This window comes from Trichomycterus rosablanca, chromosome 5, assembly GCF_030014385.1.
Source record: "Trichomycterus rosablanca isolate fTriRos1 chromosome 5, fTriRos1.hap1, whole genome shotgun sequence".
NCBI classification, from domain to species: domain Eukaryota; kingdom Metazoa; phylum Chordata; class Actinopteri; order Siluriformes; family Trichomycteridae; genus Trichomycterus; species Trichomycterus rosablanca.
In genome coordinates, this window is record NC_085992.1 from 34911915 (window position 1) to 34931501 (window position 19587).

The window sequence follows — 19587 nt, forward strand, 5'->3', positions numbered from 1 at the left end:
GAATGGGTTTTGTTTCACAATCCTCTCCAGGGTGCGGTTATCCCTATTGCTTGTACACTTTTTTCTACCACATCTTTTCCTTCCCTTCGCCTCTCTATTAATGTGCTTGGACACAGAGCTCTGTGAACAGCCAGTCTCTTTAGCAATGACCTTTTGTGTCTTGCCCTCCTTGTGCAAGGTGTCAATGGTCGTCTTTTGGACAACTGTCAAGTCAGCAGTCTTCCCCATGATTGTGTAGCCTACAGAACTAGACTGAGAGACCATTTAAAGGTCTTTGCAGGTGTTTTGAGTTAATTAGCTGATTAGAGTGTGGCACCAGGTGTCTTCAATATTGTACCTTGTCACAATATTCTAATTTTCTGAGATACTGAATTTGGGGTTTTCATTAGTTGTCAGTTATAATCATCAACATTAAAATATTAAAATAAACATTTGAAATATATCAGTCTGTCTGTAATGAATGAATATTTACTTTATATAATATACAAGTTTCACTTTTTGAATGGAATTACTGAAATAAATCAACTTTTTCATGATATTCTAATTTTATGACCAGCACCAGTATATGTATATATATATAGGGGGCCCAAAAAATTTTTTTGCACTGGGGCCCATGAGCTAGTTACGCCTCTGCTCAAATCCTTACGGTTGCCCATTTTTACTGCTTCTAACACATCAACCTTAAGGGTAAATTTGTTCATCTTCATATGTAAAATGATTAAGGGATAATCAGTGATATTGATATGCATGAAGCACCGTGATTGACGTTACAAGTCTTGAGCTCCACTGAGACTGGAAAGGGAAAACTGGGCAGAGCTGTACTAGCAGTGGGCTGGGTTTAAACTCTGTATTGCGGAAGACGAACCTCATAGTGAAAGCCGAGTCCGATTTTCGAGGGACTTCCTTGAGATTTCGGCTTTAAAGGTGCGTTAAATCCTATATTTATATACAGAAGCGGTAGACATGTTAGCTTTCATAAACACAGCACTGTGTGTCTTGTTCCTAAATCCAGCTACACTAGCTCGCTTAGGGAGGACATGTGAGTGAAAGCTGTGAGAGAATACTACAGGGCTTACACAGTCTTCTCGGGTGACTGAGACACGATTGTATTAATGTTTACGTTATAACATTTTACTTATAAGTTTAGCCGCTATCTGCATTTAACAGCCTCCATGTTCTTTCTGCCTTCCACGACGTTTGCCTTTGTTGGGAATGTAGTCGTGTAGGCAGTGCTTCACAGACTATAGTCCATTAGAACAGCTAAACAAGCCTTTTCATTTGAACCTTTCGATATTTTTGAAGTTTTAGTCATCAGTAATGACCTAGACGTTTAGAGGACGTCTTACTGTACGTGTAGCACGTTTGCCCTTGTCGTTTCCTTCAGGCTCTAATAATGTTTGACTCTATCATCGTTCATAGACCATTGGGTTAATTAATGGCTATGAATAGTCAGCACTAGGTTCTAATTCCAAAGAGGACTGTAGGAGAACTGTGTAGAAAACCAAGGTAAAATATCTTGGGTGTTTGACCACAAATCAACAAAACAACTTTAATGTAATTGTTTATTAGCATTTTAACTATGCTTTACACTTTGGTTACATTCATAACAGGACAGGTAGTTCAGGGCAGGTTGCACATGATTCATCACTTCTAGTTCATTGTCAAACACAGTCACGAGCAATTTTAGGAGGAAGCCCACACAGGCATGTGAAGAATGTGCAAACTGGCCCCAAACCACTCCACTTGGGAATCAAACCCAGGTCCGTCTTGCTGTGAGGCAACAGTGCTATCCACCAAGCCACGGTTCCGCCTGCGCCTTAGTGTAGAACTGTACTGGAGGAATAGACAGTGGTGGTTCTAGATGATTTTAACTGAGGACAGGCTAGTTAGAGTTACCAGTTAAGCCACTTTGCTCAGTTAAATGCAGGCATTATTAGATAAATGGCAACATGATTTATCATTCATCATTATATCAACATTTTATTTATGCACAATTAATTTTACTTATGCATTACTTAAAACAAAACTTTATTGTTATGTTTATTGAGATCAACAAATCTCCATTTAATGTCTAATCGTTGCTTTTTATTATTTATTCATTTACAGCATTTAGCAGATGCTAAAATTTTTACTCAAAGTGTCTTAAAATTGTGACAGAATACAGTTCAAGCAATTGAGGGTTCAAGGCCATTCATTACAAATAATGTAAAAATCTGAATGAATGTCTTATTATTAAGATTGTTTACATTGATAATAGGTGAATAATGGCTGCAAATGTATGAACTTATGAGTTATATTAATACATTTATAATAATACATGATAACTTCTAATGAGTCAAATCCACATATCTGGGCATGTGCTGCAACAGAAAAGACTGAAGAAAATCTCAAGTCAATTTTAAGTTAAAAGCAACTTTCTACCAAACAACAGAAACAGTTGCAGCCTGGATCTTAAAGCGATTCCAGATACAGAAGCAACTTAAATGTCAGTGATGTCCAGTGGTGTACATTTAGGTGTGGATCTAAATCTCCTGATGGTTTTTGTTACCCAGAAAAACTCTACTTATCCACATAGACCAGCAGCTGAGATTTACCTGATGATTGATGTACCAAAGACATGCATGCACAGACTGTCAGATATTACAGAAGCAGATTCCCACACAGCACTGCCTTGGTGCTGATGTGTGACAGTTTCGATCACATCTTTAATGCATATCACAGTATTCAGTTTGATAAAGGTTAGCTATTATATCACCATTGTATCACTATTGTATCACCAACAAAACACTGGTGCCAAATCAGAGAAACTTTATTAGAATCATAGAAATGGACACAACTAGATTGGGAAAAGGGAAAATAGAATGAAATAATAAACACAAAAAACTTAAAATAAAACACTGGTATACACTTTCTTGTATTCACAGAGGTTAGGGCACCAGAGATCAGTGTTTTGACTCTGGGCAAGTATTTTATTAACTTTTGCCAGAATGTGCTAAAATTTCCACAAAATATTCCTAAAAGTATTCTAACATAATTTAACATTATGTTAAACAAGTATGAGGGAATTGTGGAGATTTTATTATGTAAAAGTTTACATGGATGGCGCAATGACACAGCAGGTAGTTTGGATGCTGCACAGATCTAAGGTTCTAAGGACCTGGGTTTGTACGTCATCTCGAGTCATTCTGTGTAAGGAGTTTCACATAATATCCATGTGTCTGCAGTATTTACCTTTATTTAAAAAAAAACTGCCAATATTTTGAGTGTTTATTTTTCTTTTTTGTTACGTACTGTGCATTTGCTCCCTTTCCACTGTGACCCTGACCAAGATAAAGCATTCACTAAAAATTATTTAGTTACTCGGCTACAGTGAATTATAAAAAAAAAAAGTATCATGATACCCATAATATTTTAGACCTTGTATCATAATATTAGATTGGAATGTAAATATTACATTGTTTGTATACACCGAGCAACTATAACATTAAAACCATTTTATCAGCTCCACTTACCATATAGAAGCACTTTGTAGTTCTACAATTACTGACTGTAGTCCATATATTTCTCTACATACTTTTTTAATCTGCTTTCACCCTGTTCATCAATGGTCAGGACCCCCACAGAGCAGGTATTATTTAGGTTGTGGATCATTCTCAGCACTGCAGTGACACTGACATGGTGGTGGTGGTGGTGTTAGTGTGTGTTGTGCTGGTATGAGTGGATCAGACACAGCAGCGCTGCTGGAGTTTTTAAATACTGTGTCCACTTACTGTCCACTCTATTAGACACTCCTACCTAGTTGGTCCACCTTGTAGATGTAAGATGTAAAAATAAGGGGTCGTTTGTGCACAGTGGTCACAGGACGCTGCCCACAGGGCACAGTTGGTGGACTATTCTCAGTCCATCAGTGACAATGAGGTGTTTAAAACTCCATCAGCGCTGCTGTGTCTGACCCACTCATACCAGCACAACACACACTAACACACCACCACCATGTCAGTGTCACTGCAGTGCTGAGAATGATCCACCACCCAAATAATACCTGCTCTGTGGTGGTCCTGAGAGAGTCCTGTCCATTGAAGAACAGGGTGAAAGAGGGGTAACAAAGTATGCAGAGAAACAGATGGACAACAGTCAGTAATTGTAGAACTACAAAGTGCTTCTATATGGTAGGTGGAGCTGATAAAATGGACAATGTGTGTAGAAACAAGGAGGTGGTTTTAATGTTATAGCTGATTGGTGTATATGTGTACATCTATCACCCAGCCCTTCTTTATCTGAGGGTAAATGTTTTAGTGTGTTATTTAATGTTTTGTTAGTACACATTAGTCTGAAGTATGTAATTAATAACTTTTTGTAGTAATTTATTGTTACTCAAAATTAGATCATACTTAATAACTTCCTAAAGCTTGAAAGTTTTGTAAAGTTAGAGGAAATTCCCCTTATAATATATGTAGCATGACTAAAACAGTTATACAGACTTTACGTCTTGGTCACTATTCTTTCAGTAATTCAGTAATTTATTGTTACTCAAAATTAGATCATACTTAATAACTTCCTAAAGCTTGAAAGTTTTGTAAAGTTAGAGGAAATTCCCCTTATAATATATGTAGCATGACTAAAACAGTTATACAGACTCTACATCTTGGTCACTATTCTTTCAGTAATTCAGTAATTTATTGTTTTCACCAAAACTTTCTACTAGTAATTTGCATTTGCAATTATGTCCAGTTCTTTATGCTGTTGTAGTTTTTTTTGTATCTGTCTATTATAATGCTCCCTACATCAAAATCAAAACAGAAACTCTGGATTTTCCAAGCACATTTTACATTTTTACTTTCACTTTTACTTTCACAATATTTCCCCATTCAGCAAGTCTGATATCAAGGAAATTCCAGTGAAAGGCAGTGATTGCTGTACATCATGCTACATAATACCTGGTTATTATTACCAAGCTAGAGTTGTTACCAGATTATTACAATCTTGGCAAAGATTTAAAAAAAAATGTTACATGTGCATTCTGTGTTGTTTTTCCAGGACTGTTTTTGACACCAGGACAGACAGGAGCAAAGTCAATGAAATAAAAGCATATATTCACAGTCTAATACATTTAAAAAAGGTACTGAAATCACCCAGATGTTTACATTTCATTCATTCTATTAAAATTAGATCATTAAGTAAACATTTTTTTTTTCTTCTTTTGTTAGTGTGAAGATGGCATATGTAAATAACAAGCTATATGAAGACAAAATAAAAAAAATAATGGGTCGTTTGTGCACAGATGTCAAAGTGAGAGAAGTTATGCCTCATTTGGACTGCCTCACGCGAACTGATGTGGTAATAATATAATGTATGATTATTAACACTGTAGACTTTTGAAATCTGCAGTAGTGGACAAAGTAATGTGAAACATAAAAGACTTGTTTTTATTAACACCAGGACAATAGTAAATCACATGATTGACAAATATGTGATTTATGTGACGGGCCAGTGATAGCTCAGTGGTTAAGGTACTGGACTAGTAAACAGAAGGTTGCTGGTTCAAGCCCCGCCACCACCAAGTTGCCACTGTTGGGTCCCTGAGCAAGGCCCTTAACCCTCAATTGCTCATTGTGTTCCGCTCATTGTGTAAGTCGCTTTGGATAAAAAGCGTCTGCTAAATGCTGAAAATGTAAATGTAAATGTAAATAAAAGTCTGCATTATTTTAAAAAGAGCTCTGATAGTAAGCTCCTTGATATGTGATATTTTATGGAGAGATGATGTTATTTTACAAGACCAGGTGCTCTTTATGGTGCAAAAACTATTTCCTTATGACATTTGCATGTACTAGGATAACAATGCCTTATATAGCAGTATGGTTAACCAAAACAAAACAATACTCATAAATTTGTATTTCTGTCCATTAAACAATCAGACATTTATAGAAAGTTCAGTAGTTGCCATTATTCTGTCCACTTTCTCTAAATTAACATTTTTAGTCAAATAATAATAATTTTATAATGACTTTAGTGCTGTTATATAATGTTCTGTTTGCCAATTTTATCCTGATTGGTTTTCACAGGAGGAGGTGGAGGCTAAAAGAGACCAATATGGAAACTACAATGCTGTTAGTCTGCTGCTTGAAAACCTACGCAGAAGAGAGAACTGGCCTGATCAGTTCATCAATGCATTGCGGGGGTGTGGTTATCCAACTCTGGCTGATGAGATTGAAGAGTATTATAACAGAATAAGAGGAATCAACAGTCAGTGCACTGCTAATGGCTTTTACCTTTCCTTTGCTTCAACATTGTCATATTTATATTATAAACTAAACACAAGGAATTGTATAGTGATATACAATCAGGAATTATATAGTGATATTGCATATTGGCATTAGTTTTTGCATATTTTGTGACTTTATTATTTCTATGAATTATTGAAACACACTTTGTTTGAAAAAACTTAAACTTTTAAAATTTGACTGTGACCTTGTGAAAATTTGTTGTGTGATATATTCACACAGAAACATACTCAGGGCACTCAGGTTGCATACTGCTAAAGTACGTTAGCCAACTGCTGATAAGATCTAGGGATCCAAGGTTTACATCTTGGTGGTGCATTGGCTAGTGTCAGAGTGGGGGGATTTTAAACAAAACAGCCTAGCTATTGGAAAGCGCACTCTGTCTGTTCGCTCTCAGGGCCAGTCTGTACTTGTCAAAGCCAGGATAGAAATAGGAGCAGCTAAAAACAAACATTTATTTCTTCTAAAATTGTAGTTGCTTTCATCTTACTATATGTTAACATTTAATTACATTTGCTGTGACCTAGGTTTTTTTGTTTGTTTGTTTGTTTTATCCCTAGCCCAAAGGAATAATGCTGAAGCTGCTTCTCCTTCAGCTACTGCTCCTGCCGCTACTGAAGTTAGTTCTGCACCATGTCCGTCTCCCAGTCCTGCCTCTGCCCCTGCTTCTTTGGCTCAAGCCACAGTTCCAGCTGCAGCTTCAGCAACAGTTACCACAGCAACAGTCCATAATGACCCACAATTTACCCCATCCTTGCTAATTCCTCTTCCAAACAAAGCTTTAGTACCATCATTTGCTCCTCCCCACATTAAGTCTTCTCTTCCTAACTTAGCTGACCAAGTTGAAGCCCCTGCCTTAGTTTCAGCCCCTAAAACTCCAATATCCTCTCCTTCTGAACCAGCCCAAACTGCAGAATTACCACCATCTGTATTAGCTTCTCATGTAAGACCCCCTTCTCCAGTTTCTGCTCCCCAGGTAACCTGCAGACATGAGCAAATTGGGGTCTCAATCAGCTCCGTAGCCACATCTTCTTTGGGTTCTTTGGATAGCCGTACTGCCCATTCTGTACCATCCTTAGTTGCTGCACCTTCCATTTCCAACAATCCATTAACCGTGTCCTCAAGCCAGTTCAACAATTCCTTCACCCCTTCCCAGCTTCCTGTTACACAAGAGGAGAGCAAAGTTCCAGAGGCAATCCCAGAGAGCTTCAGTTCTGTAAAACACCCCATCCAAGACACTTGCCCTCCTGAAAAAGAGACTGTCTTAACCCAGGACTTGCAGAACAGCTTGAACAGGACCCAGGTAAATACATGTATAAATAAAAAGAAATGTTGTTAGTGCTGTTAATTAGTAGTCTGTCTGTATGACATATCTGGCTGATGGTTGGACTTGGCAACCTGCCTGGCTACTCCTTTTGTCGTTTTTTGCTGGTATCTGTTTTTTCTGTTCTTAAGTTTTGTTCATTGGTGCTGTGGATGTGTTACTTAGAGATCTGTGGTGCAGTGTACCTGGAGTGCAGTGTTTCTTCTCCAGTGATGAAGTTGGCAGTCTTTTCTATATTCAAGTCCCATTTTTTTCTATTGAGTTTTATCAATTGTATTACTTTATTGTTGTTGTTTATTTGTTATTATTGTCCTGTCTCCAATCCTCTCAAGACTTTTGTTTGTACAGATGATGTTGGGACCTAAAGTTGCTTAGAAATAGATCAACATGAGACTAAGGAGATTTATATGGGGCTTCCTAGACTTTCACACTGTAATTCTTATGACATTCTAATGGGTGCAGACAGACTAGCCATTATTAATATTGGTACAGAGAGGTCACCATTTGCATTAAATCATAGCCCAATCATAGTCCATAATGATCAGAGACCATGCCACAAAGTTAAATGACAGTTTTAAACTTTCCACACAACCAAATTAACAGCCAAAGTTTGTACAAAATACACACAACATGACCTCAAACAATATTTAAGTTTAAACATTTACTCAGACAAAAGGTTTCTGAAAACTGTTTCAGAAATAAAATAAAATCATATTTTCTCCCAATTTAGAGTAGCCAATCTGCTTCTGGGGACCCCAATGGCGTCCAAGGAGGGTGTATATTCGCCTGACACACACTGGGCAACCACCAATCCCTTCTTATTATCCCATACTTCTGTGGATTTGTGTGTGAGATCGGCTTCGGGTACAGAGAGCTATGCCCTGATCTCTGCTCCTTCACTTTCTGTACAGGCGCCCTGGGCAACCAAGGTCGTTACACACCGTTGATAACCCCATCCCTTAGTTCAGTCTGTTTCACCAAGAAAACTGGAGTCCAATTTTGTCTACTGCAGGCTTTAGCCAATTGTGCCTGCTAGAGGGCGTCCAACCGATCAGTAGCAGTGCTGGGATTCAATCCCCGGGAGCTCAGAATCTTGGCGCTGGTGTGCTAGCGGATTTTCCCCTGTGCCACCTGGGCAAATCATATACATGTTTAGTAAACTTTTGGCTGTACGAAGTATAAATAAAAAAATACCCTTATAAAATTACCTTATAACTCACTCAACATGTTATTTCAACACACACCCAACACACAGAAACATGCATTTTGAGAGAATAAATATTGTGGGGTTGTATTGGAGTATTTTAGTTGTTTTATTATGTTTTCATGTTGGTCAGGGGAACCTGTTATAGCAGTCAACATTAGCACCTTTGATGCTGTAATTGGCTCAATTAGGATATGCAGTGCTATCTAAAATCTATAAATGTGGCTTTTGTTTTAGCAAAATCTTTTAAGATCTGTTTATATCAAATTCTGTGTATGTATGTATGTATGTATGTAGATAGATAGATAGATAGATAGATAGATAGATAGATAGATAGATAGATAGATAGATAGATAGATAGATAGATAGATAGATAGATATAGATATTATATGTTTAACAAGTATTTTCTTTTGCAGCCTGAGGAGAGCGTTCACAATTCAGTGCTACCAAACTCAGAGGGCTACCAAGCTCAGGTGACATCCCCAGGAACAGCAGCAGCAGCAGTGCCCCTGCCTCACAATGCTGCAGATGCTGATGTGTATTTTAGTAAGCCTGGCATGCTATGCGAAGAGGAACCCACTTTTGAAGTGCCCTTCACTTCTGAAGATTTGGAGATCAGTCATGCCACCACAGGGACTGGGGGCTCTTCATCAGAGCACCGGGCCAGAGCTACCCCAGTGCCCAACCCTCAAAGAGCTATGGAACTTGCTGGGCCATGCTGTTCAGTCAGTTCTGATGAGCTCTTGTTCAGCCATTTCACAAGGCATAGTTCTGATTCTCATTCTGAAAATGCAGTTCAAAATTCTTTCTCTCCTAATGAGCCAGAGGAGAACCACTATGAGTCTGTCAGTCAGAGTATGCAGATAGCATCAGATGTGTTAGAACACAATGTTGAGTTTTCTGAGATGCCATCAGTACAAAACCTTAGTTCAAATAATGAGTCAGTAAGCCGACACCACAATAGTGAAACTGGGAATCGAATTCAGTCTTCTGTTTCAGAAGGCCAGGTAAATTATGTTCCTGCCAGTGGGCAGACAGGTTCTGCTGCAGACTTGTCAGTGTATGCAGTTCCAGCCAATGTCAACAGACAGGAGTCAGAATTGAATGCTTCAGGCAAAAATGTTTCCCCTCAATCAGAGCAGAGAGAAGAACCTCAGGGAATGCTGAGCCAACTCCAGTCTAATTCTCGCCTTATAGCTGCAGCTGTTGGCGTGACTGCTATTTTTATTGCCTGGAAGCTAAAGTAACAAAATTAGAGCATGTGACCTATCTAATATTTATTAGTATCCACTGTAGACCAACGCTGATGCTTTTAAAAAGGTTTCTTAACATGTAAATTATACAAGTGCCTTGTTCTAAATAATCATGTTTTATTTAGGTTCTTTATATTGCATTACAAAGTAAATTAATCATTAATAAATCAATCTGTTATCTCGAAAATCAGGCTTACCCAAATTTGTCTAGTTACATCATAAAATCAGTGAAAAATAATATGTCACATGTATTCTGCGATGTATACAGCCATTTAATTTCAGCACCATCAGCTATGCCATGTGTATAAGCCTACAGCTTGCTAACTTCTTCTCCTGCTACGTAAAGCACAACTTCATATATCTGACAGTCCCACAGTTGGGAAATATTATTGATTTTTTTTTTATGTGTGTAATCCTAAAAGCAGTGCAAGAGCATTAATTTCATTAGTGAAACCAAAGCTTCAAGTGGCAGAAAGTAGCTGTAAAGTTTAGATTCATTACACGTTACTTCACAATTTGCCATGTTGTTATTCAAATATTGGAATTGTAGCTTGAAGACAAGAGAATGAGGTGGGTTATAAGTGAAAGAAAATTCTCAAAAAATTGGGATGGAGTTAAACATTGACTTTATAGGTACCTTATAGGTAAGATTCCAAAATGTAATTTCCTTTAATTGTGTAGTATATATAGATTATTATATTTTTTTATTTAAACAAACAATATGTTGTTTGGCTAGTTTTCTAGTTCTGTACCCTATAGAGGGCCATGATGCTTGTCTTAAATCACACTCAGCTGACAACCATGTATAGTCAGTACCTAACCTATCGCACTTAAAACCACTCACAAAATGGTATGAAAAGATGTAATAATATTTAGAATTTTGTCTGTATGGGGTGATGGTTTCTGTATTGTTTTTATATTCACACATCAGCACCTTAAATTGGGAAATTTTACTGTTTTATAACGTAGACCTATGCCTGAGCTTAAAGTTTTTATTGTTGTATATAGATTTTCTGTGATGTGCACCAGCCTGATCCTTATTGCAAGACTGCAAAGAAATGTGTAATCACAATAAAATGGTGTCTGGGGAAAAAACACTGTCTGTTTAATTAACCAAATGCATATGAGATTAACCATCTACAGGTTACATTTCAGTAAGTCATCAGGAAATGTTCAAGATTGTTTTATTAGATTTCAAATATAAAACAGTTTGCCACCTAGGATGATTGTTGCTTTTATTTACACCTTGTAAAGTTATCTTAAGGGGTTAAACTGACAAGAATAGCCAGATTTATTTTAAGTCAGGTTTAATAGATTGGTGGGGGCGGCACAGTGGATCAGTGGGTAGCTCTGTCGCCTCACAGCAAGAAGGTCCTGGGTTTGATTCCCAGGTGGAGCAGTCTGGGTCCTTTCTGTGCGGAGTTTGCATGTTCTTCCTGTGTCTGTGTCATTTTCCTCCCACAGTACAAAGACATGCAAGTAAGGTGAATTGAAGATTCAAAATTGTCCATGAGTTTGATATTAAACTTGTGAACTGATGAATCTTGTGTAACGAGTAACTACCTGTTGTGTCATGAATGTAACCAAAGTGTGTAAAACATGAAATTAAAATCTTTATAAATAAATAGATTTGTGGTTAAGTTATTGTACAATTGATCAGGAGGTAGCTGGTTCAAACCCCACCAAGTTGCCACTGTTGGGCTTCTAAACCAGGCACTTGGTTGCATTGTATTCTGTGTCAGTTGTAAGTCACTTTGGTTAATTTAATGGTATGGTAAATGACAGTTAACTAAATGTATCAGCATTTTAAGCTTTTGTGAAATTTACCATTTGGATATACTGTAGAGTATACAACAAGCATTTCTAATAACTGCTACTGTGACTTTAAGCTTTTTACTGTGATTTTTACTTTGAGACACTTTATGTAAAATTTCTTTGTAACAATATTTACATTTTCAACACAAATTTAACATCGTAGGTTGGTGTCACCAGTGGAGAGAGACATTTGTCTTACAGCAACAGCAAAATCTTGCCCGCTTTGGATGTCGTCTTTTGACAGCCTCGTACAGAATTTGAGGAATCGACTCCGAAGCTTCAAAGTCGAGTCTATTTTCAGTACTTGGATAGCTGTCGACACATTGATACGAACAGCTGCGTGTCGATTCCCTCAGTTTTAGTGAGTCATGTCAGTCTCCTCGTTCCGTAGAGTTGGGAGTTTTTAAGCAAGCAATATCATGTCCAGACTTACAGGGGTTGGACAAAATAACTGAAACACCTGGTTTTAGACCACAATAATTTATTAGTATGGTGTAGGGCCTCCTTTTGCGGCCAATACAGCGTCAATTCGTCTTGGAAATGACATATACAAGTACTGCACAGTGGTCAGAGGGATTTTAAGCCATTCTTCTTGCAGGATAGTGGCCAGGTCACTACGTGATGCTGGTGGAGGAAAACGTTTCCTGACTCGCTTCTCCAAAACACCCCAAAGTGGCTCAATAATATTTAGATCTGGTGACTGTGCAGGCCATGGGAGATGTTCAACTTCACTTTCATGTTCATCAAACCAATCTTTCACCAGTCTTGCTGTGTGTATTGGTGCATTGTCATCCTGATACACGGCACCGCCATTGGATGCACATGGTCCTCCAGAATGGTTCGGTAGTCCTTGGCAGTGACGCGCCCATCTAGCACAAGTATTGGGCCAAGGGAATGCCATGATATGGCAGCCCAAACCATCACTGATCCACCCCCATGCTTCACTCTGGGCATGCAACAGTCTGGGTGGTACGCTTCTTTGGGGCTTCTCCACACCGTAACTCTCCCGGATGTGGGGAAAACAGTAAAGGTGGACTCATCAGAGAACAATACATGTTTCACATTGTCCACAGCCCAAGATTTGCGCTCCTTGCACCATTGAAACCGACGTTTGGCATTGGCACGAGTGACCAAAGGTTTGGCTATAGCAGCCCGGCCGTGTATATTGACCCTGTGGAGCTCCCGACGGACAGTTCTGGTGGAAACAGGAGAGTTGAGGTGCACATTTAATTCTGCCGTGATTTGGGCAGCCGTGGTTTTATGTTTTTTGGATACAATCCGGGTTAGCACCCGAACATCCCTTTCAGACAGCTTCCTCTTGCGTCCACAGTTAATCCTGTTGGATGTGGTTTGTCCTTCTTGGTGGTATGCTGACATTACCCTGGATACCGTGGCTCTTGATACATCACAAAGACTTGCTGTCTTGGTCACAGATGCGCCAGCAAGACGTGCACCAACAATTTGTCCTCTTTTGAACTCTGGTATGTCACCCATAATGTTGTGTGCATTGCAATATTTTGAGCAAAACTGTGCTCTTACCCTGCTAATTGAACCTTCACACTCTGCTCTTACTGGTGCAATGTGCAATTAATGAAGATTGGCCACCAGACTGGTCCAATTTAGCCATGAAACCTCCCACACTAAAATGACAGGTGTTTCAGTTATTTTGTCCAACCCCTGTATATACATACGTGTTATCTATCGATGACTTACATTTTAAATTAACATCTTAGCTTTACTCCCCAATTACTAAAACATTTACAACAAAATAGCACGTTTAACTTTGTTGTTTTAAAAGTATTTAAAATATTTACACAATACACTATAGTTTAAACAACGTATAACAATGTAAACCAGCATACATCAACATTACATATCACTACAACGCAATTTAATAAACGATACAATATAAATTGAGGGAAAAAACTATTTTATACATTGTTGATCCTACTAAGGATTAAATTAAAATATTCATTTGTTATGCCGATTATTAGCATTTTTCAGAGGTTAACCGCAGTTTAAAAGCATCAGCTCTACTCCACGAGTCGGTTCCTGATAGAACTTAAAGAGCCGACTCGTTCGCGACGACACATCACAAGTTCATTATGGACGAGGCTTAAATAAAATGTGCGAGTTTGGCTTTTGTTTTATTAATGTAGTTGTATGTTTAAAGGTCTTTAGAGTGCAGTGCACAGTGTTGTTATGGAACTGAACGGCTGTCACTGTGACGACGAGGCCGAAGATGAGGATACAACGCCCCATTCCAGAACCGAAGCTGCTAGTAGCGTTAATGCTACAGCGAACCTGGAGAGCAGTTCTTCCCGGGGAAGCGGCCCCAGAGAGCGGCGGGTGTCGAACCCGAGCTCAGTGAGACAGAGGCTCGACTCACTGAAGAAAAACAGGCCGCGTAGGTGTTCTTGTCGTAGCCTTAATGTTAGCGAACTAGCTGCAGTGCTAAAGGGCCTATTCATTCTTCTAGTCATTTTAAAGGTTCAGAATCTCGATAGTATAGCGTCTGGCGAAGCGAACAATTAATTATTTTTTTAAGGTTGCACCAACATTGTAAAAGCTTGTATAAAAATAAAAATAGTTAAAATGTAACGACAGGGCTACGCCCACCATCTACATCCATAAATGTTTATTGAAGTCTGTAGGGTCACAATGACCGTTGTTATCGAATTTTCTATTATTTGTGAACAGTAAATTTAAACATAATAAATACTGCAAACTAGATACTTTATACTATTTGTAAAGTAGACATGGTTTCACTTTAATTAATACAATACTAAACAACGAAAATAAATCATCACCTGTAAGGAAAACTGATCCCACTGTAGTAACAAAACTGGTTACAGACCAGTGGTTTCCAAACTTTATTCTTTTAAGCAAAGTACCCCAATACTAGTCTCGAATACTGTTTTTGAAAAACTGTATGTATAAGAACATAATATATAAAAGTGATGCTCTAAGATACCCATGGGGTGCTGTTGGCTGGATGTTTTTGGTTGGTGGACCATTCTCAGTCCAGCAGTGACAGTGAGGTGTTTAAAAACTCCAGCAGCATTGCTGTGTTTTATCCACTCATACCAGCACAACACACACTAACACACTGCCACCATGTCACTGTCACTGCAGTGCTGAGAATGATCCACCACCTAAATAATTCCTACTTTGTGGGGGTCCTGACCATTAAAGAACAGAGTTAAAGGAGGTTAATATAGAGGTTTATATAGAGAAACAAATGGACTACAGTCAGTAGTTGTAGAACTACAAAGTGCTTCTATATGGTAAGTGGAGCTGATAAAATGGACAGTGAGTGTAGAAACAAGGAGGTGGTTTTAATGTTATGGCTGATCTGTGTAAGTTGCTATATATAAGATGGCCACCCCCCAACACATATAATTTAATAATTAAGAAAACTGCTATAAGAAATTGCTCTTACAGGTAAATCAATTCTGATATTTTTACACTATGATTATCTTAAAATACACAAACAAGTTTTTCTGTAGTTGTTCTGGTACATTAGGTTACACTGAGCAGGTATTGTATGGGTGGTGGATCACTGAATGTTCAGCAGTGATGTGGTAATGTTTGTCTGGCTCTAGTATTAGATGGGCTTCAGTCAGTAGCCGTACAAAGTAATTGCAGCTACTAGGGTTTCTGTTAACTGTATGATTATTATGTAATTTTTTTATTTCTTTCTGGTCCCACAGCTTTCCCATGGTTTGGAATGGATATAGGTGGTACCTTGGTAAAGTTGGTGTACTTTGAGCCAAAAGACATCACAGCAGAAGAAGAACAGGAGGAGGTGGAAAATCTGAAAAGTATCCGCCATTATCTCACCTCACAAACAGCCTATAGCAAAACAGGCATCAGAGATGTCCACCTGGAACTGCCTGACCTCATGCTGTGGGGACGTCGGGGCAGCATGCACTTTATCCGCTTTCCCACACAGGATCTCCCAGCTTTCCTACAGATGGCAAGAGACAAACACTTTTCCAGCCTGCATACCATGCTCTGCGCCACTGGCGGTGGTGCGTACAAATTTGAAGATGACTTCCGCACAGTGCGTACATTCAATCACACTCATGTAGTCTTCTTTAAATGCCTAGATTGTAATGTTGAGCTGTGAATGTTCAGCATGTTTAATTGAATAAAAACTTGTCCTGGTTCTTTTTTTTTTAGATGGCAGACCTGGAGCTGCTGAAGCTGGATGAGTTGGACTGTCTGATTAAGGGTGTACTTTACATTGACTCAGTTGTCTCAAGTGGGTCTCCTGAGTGTTACTACTATGAGAACCCCACAAACACAGACCACTGTGAGCAGAAACCCTTTAATCTAGAGAACCCCTACCCTCTGCTGCTGGTCAACATTGGCTCTGGAGTCAGCATACTGGCCGTGTACTCCAAAGACAATTACAAACGTGTCACTGGCACAAGGTCAGTCGGAGCTTAAAATAAGAGATAAAGACTATTTAGGTCTGATCACTATGTATATTACTACTATGCAGGTAGTGCGGGTGCCACACATCACCAGGGTACTAGGGATCTGGGTTCAGATTGTACAGATTCTGATAACAGTATATGTTTCGCATGTTTTCTTACATTGATGTGCAGTTTCACCAGTTTCTTTTTATCTCCCAAAAATGCCAGTAGTTATACTTGCTCTCTAAATGACCTTATGTCTAAGTGAGTAAATAGCTGAGCAATTGATGCCCTTCATTTGACATAGATGTATGTATTTTTCTTTTAATTAATTACTTTTTTACCATTGTCCTTATTTTTTTACTTTGACACCTCCCAAAGAAAACATGCAGTAGGTGGACTGGCTTTTTAAAATTGCACCTAGGTTTGATTGACAAGTAAATATAATGCTCTGCAATGTTCAAAAGGTCTGTCTCATTTGACCTCAACAAGTCCCTTCTGCCAACAGAACTGTTGCTCACTGATTCCTTTGTTGTTTTTGACACCACTCTGTAAACTCTAGTTATGCAAACGTCCAAGCTCGGCTCAAACCAGCCTGTTTGACTTTTACAATGGCACTGTTGTTGGTGCCAATCAGATCACTTTCAAACCCCTTCCTCATTTTATTGATTGATGTTATAAGACTATGTGACACTCTCGCCCTTTGTCTGCATGATGGTATTTAGTTTGGTGCTGCCACATGACTGACTGGCTGATGAAAAAATACACAGTTAAGCAGGTGTACAGGTTCCTAATAAAAGGGACTGGTAAGTGTATGTTTATAAGATATACAATGCTGAAAAATGACAACAAAAAGGAATAGTTCCTTAATTTAACCAGTCATATATCTCACTTGATAAAATGGACAACATAGTTGAAAGAAATGGGTGTGCTTATCAAGAATCGCTCAGCCTAAAAACTGTATCTATAGAAACATACTTATGGGGTAGGAATACTGCTTTTGTTGTTTTGTGCACTTAAAACAGAATCAGTTACACTGAACTTCAACTCCTCTGTCTGTTTTTAGTTTGGGTGGTGGCACCTTCTTGGGACTGTGTTGCCTGCTGACTGGCTGCTCCACCTTTGAAGAAGCACTGGAAATGGCATCAAGTGGAGAAAGCACTTGTGTGGATAAACTGGTCAGGGATATTTATGGGGGTGACTATGAGAGATTTGGTTTGCCGGGATGGGCTGTTGCCTCAAGGTATACAATAAAATTATAGCTCAAATATGGGGATTTATAAAATGTTTTTTATGTGATTTTCAAGTATGTATTCCTAATATAGATGTTTAACCTTTTCAGCTTTGGGAATATGATGTGCAAAGACAAGAGAAATTCTGTCACAAAAGAGGACTTGGCAAGAGCTACACTTGTCACCATTACAAACAACATAGGATCAATCACACGCATGTGTGCACTTAATGAGGTATGCACTGATTGAGTTCAATATATGTAATGATCTGATTCACTGACACATTTTAACTGTGAATGTATGCAGTATTTACTGACATGCAACAGATTTTAAACATGAACATAAGACACATTTTCTAAAATTGTGATAATGCAGGGATTAGTAACTGATGATGTATCAGAGCAGTATCGGATATCAAACTCGGAGCTCTGATGTTGAAAAAGTATTGTATTAAATACATTATAATAAAAAGATTGCTCCATTGTTTCTTATGTTTTTATGCTTTATGTTCTTTGTGTCTATTTGACTTTGCCATAGTCTCTCAGCCTCTTTACGGTGCTGCCTTGTGGAATCTGGATCAAGCAGCATTGTACAGGGCTATGAGTGACTAGGGGTCCAAGCAGCACATCATGCATGAACGTGTCCTGCAACTTATTATCCCACAATCTACAGTGGTTTTTATTTGTTCTGAGGGTGTAATAAATGTATTTCTTATTTAGAATATTGAGAGAGTAATGTTTGTTGGGAACTTCCTAAGAGTGAACACTTTATCCATGAAGCTGTTGGCTTATGCTATGGACTACTGGAGTAAAGGACAGCTCAAAGCACTTTTCCTTAGACATGAGGTATGTGTTTTTAATTGTGTGTATGTGTGCTCTTTGACAAAACTTCAGACTGCCAAGCCTAAATAAACAATAAAAGATGTCTCATGATTGACCTTTAATTGTGTTTTCTTTTATCAAAAGGGTTATTTTGGTGCTGTCGGAGCGCTGTTGGAATTGATGAATCCGTCTTGATCAACGCTGATCCTACTTGTCTCAGGTCATGGTTACAATCAAATGTCCCAATAATTTTGGGGATTTACCAAAGATGCCTTGACTGTTTGATTGCAATTTAAATCTGTAATGAGGCATGTATCAGTAATGGCCCTTAACTTTTCTGTTATATAGCTGCACTGCAGAAAGCACATTAGGAAGACAAGGTTTATGTGCAGGGTTTATTGGCAAAACCTGTAAATATATATGACGGCTTTTGGTTTCCCTGGGGAGCAGCTTTTTCATTAAAATATCTTACAATGTTTCTGTGAAAACACAATAGCAATAGCTATCATTGTAGAAAAAAAATAATTGTCAGTGAAAATACTTTTAGGAAATTATTTCATTTTTATCAACTGCTTTTTCTAGGTCAGGGTCGTGGCTGGTCCTGTTTTACCAAAAACACTGGGTGCTAGGCAGGAATACCCTGGACAGGGTGCCAATCCTTCACATGGCTTTTGAGCCTCTATCAATCACCCCCCACCCCCAATTCTCCCAAAACATAGTCAATCATGTCTGCTTAGATGCCTGGCTGGCATATAGCACAGCATTTTGGCAGTGGTGGGCTAGCGTAATTAAAAGTTATTGTAAATGTAAATGATTGTCTTAGTCCTTATCTTAAGGCAACTTGGCTGGAGATCTAACCAAAGATGTGGAACTTTTGGGATTGTGAGGTTAGGTTTTTTACTTTCTATACACATTTTTGTTTAAATGTAATCAAGTTATTGTTATAAAATATTATTTTGTAATTATTACTATGAAAGTAAAATTACCATTGTTCAAGAAAAAGGTCTAAATTTCTTGTGTATATATATATATTATTGTACACCCCAACTTTGTACTTATTTTACAATAAAAAATGTTAACAACACTAAATCTACTGTGCCACTAAAGTCCTGTACCATGTTTTAACACAAATACATGTGGCTAGCTTGAATCAATATCATAAACAATATCATACGGGGTGGTTAAAACACAAATGACAAATTAGCTTGACTTTGAAATAAATAATTATATCA

General features: G+C 38.3%; 2 protein-coding genes across 2 annotated transcripts; both read left to right on the plus strand.

The window, feature by feature from the left end:
* The first annotated feature begins 865 nt into the window (after positions 1–865).
* On the plus strand, positions 866–11656 carry mavs (mitochondrial antiviral signaling protein). The gene is made up of 6 exons (XM_062995094.1): positions 866–924; positions 5038–5119; positions 5208–5337; positions 6063–6243; positions 6842–7584; positions 9227–11656. Exons 3-6 carry the CDS (start codon positions 5215–5217, stop codon positions 10055–10057), a joined length of 1878 nt encoding a protein of 625 aa, XP_062851164.1. The 5' UTR covers positions 866–924; positions 5038–5119; positions 5208–5214; the 3' UTR covers positions 10058–11656.
* Positions 11657–13985: 2329 nt separating this feature from the next.
* pank2 (pantothenate kinase 2) lies at positions 13986–19444 on the plus strand. Its single transcript, XM_062995095.1, has 7 exons — positions 13986–14285; positions 15592–15944; positions 16064–16317; positions 17369–17545; positions 17645–17768; positions 18254–18379; positions 18500–19444. Exons 1-7 carry the CDS (start codon positions 14081–14083, stop codon positions 18548–18550), a joined length of 1290 nt encoding a protein of 429 aa, XP_062851165.1. The 5' UTR covers positions 13986–14080; the 3' UTR covers positions 18551–19444.
* Positions 19445–19587: the final 143 nt, after the last annotated feature.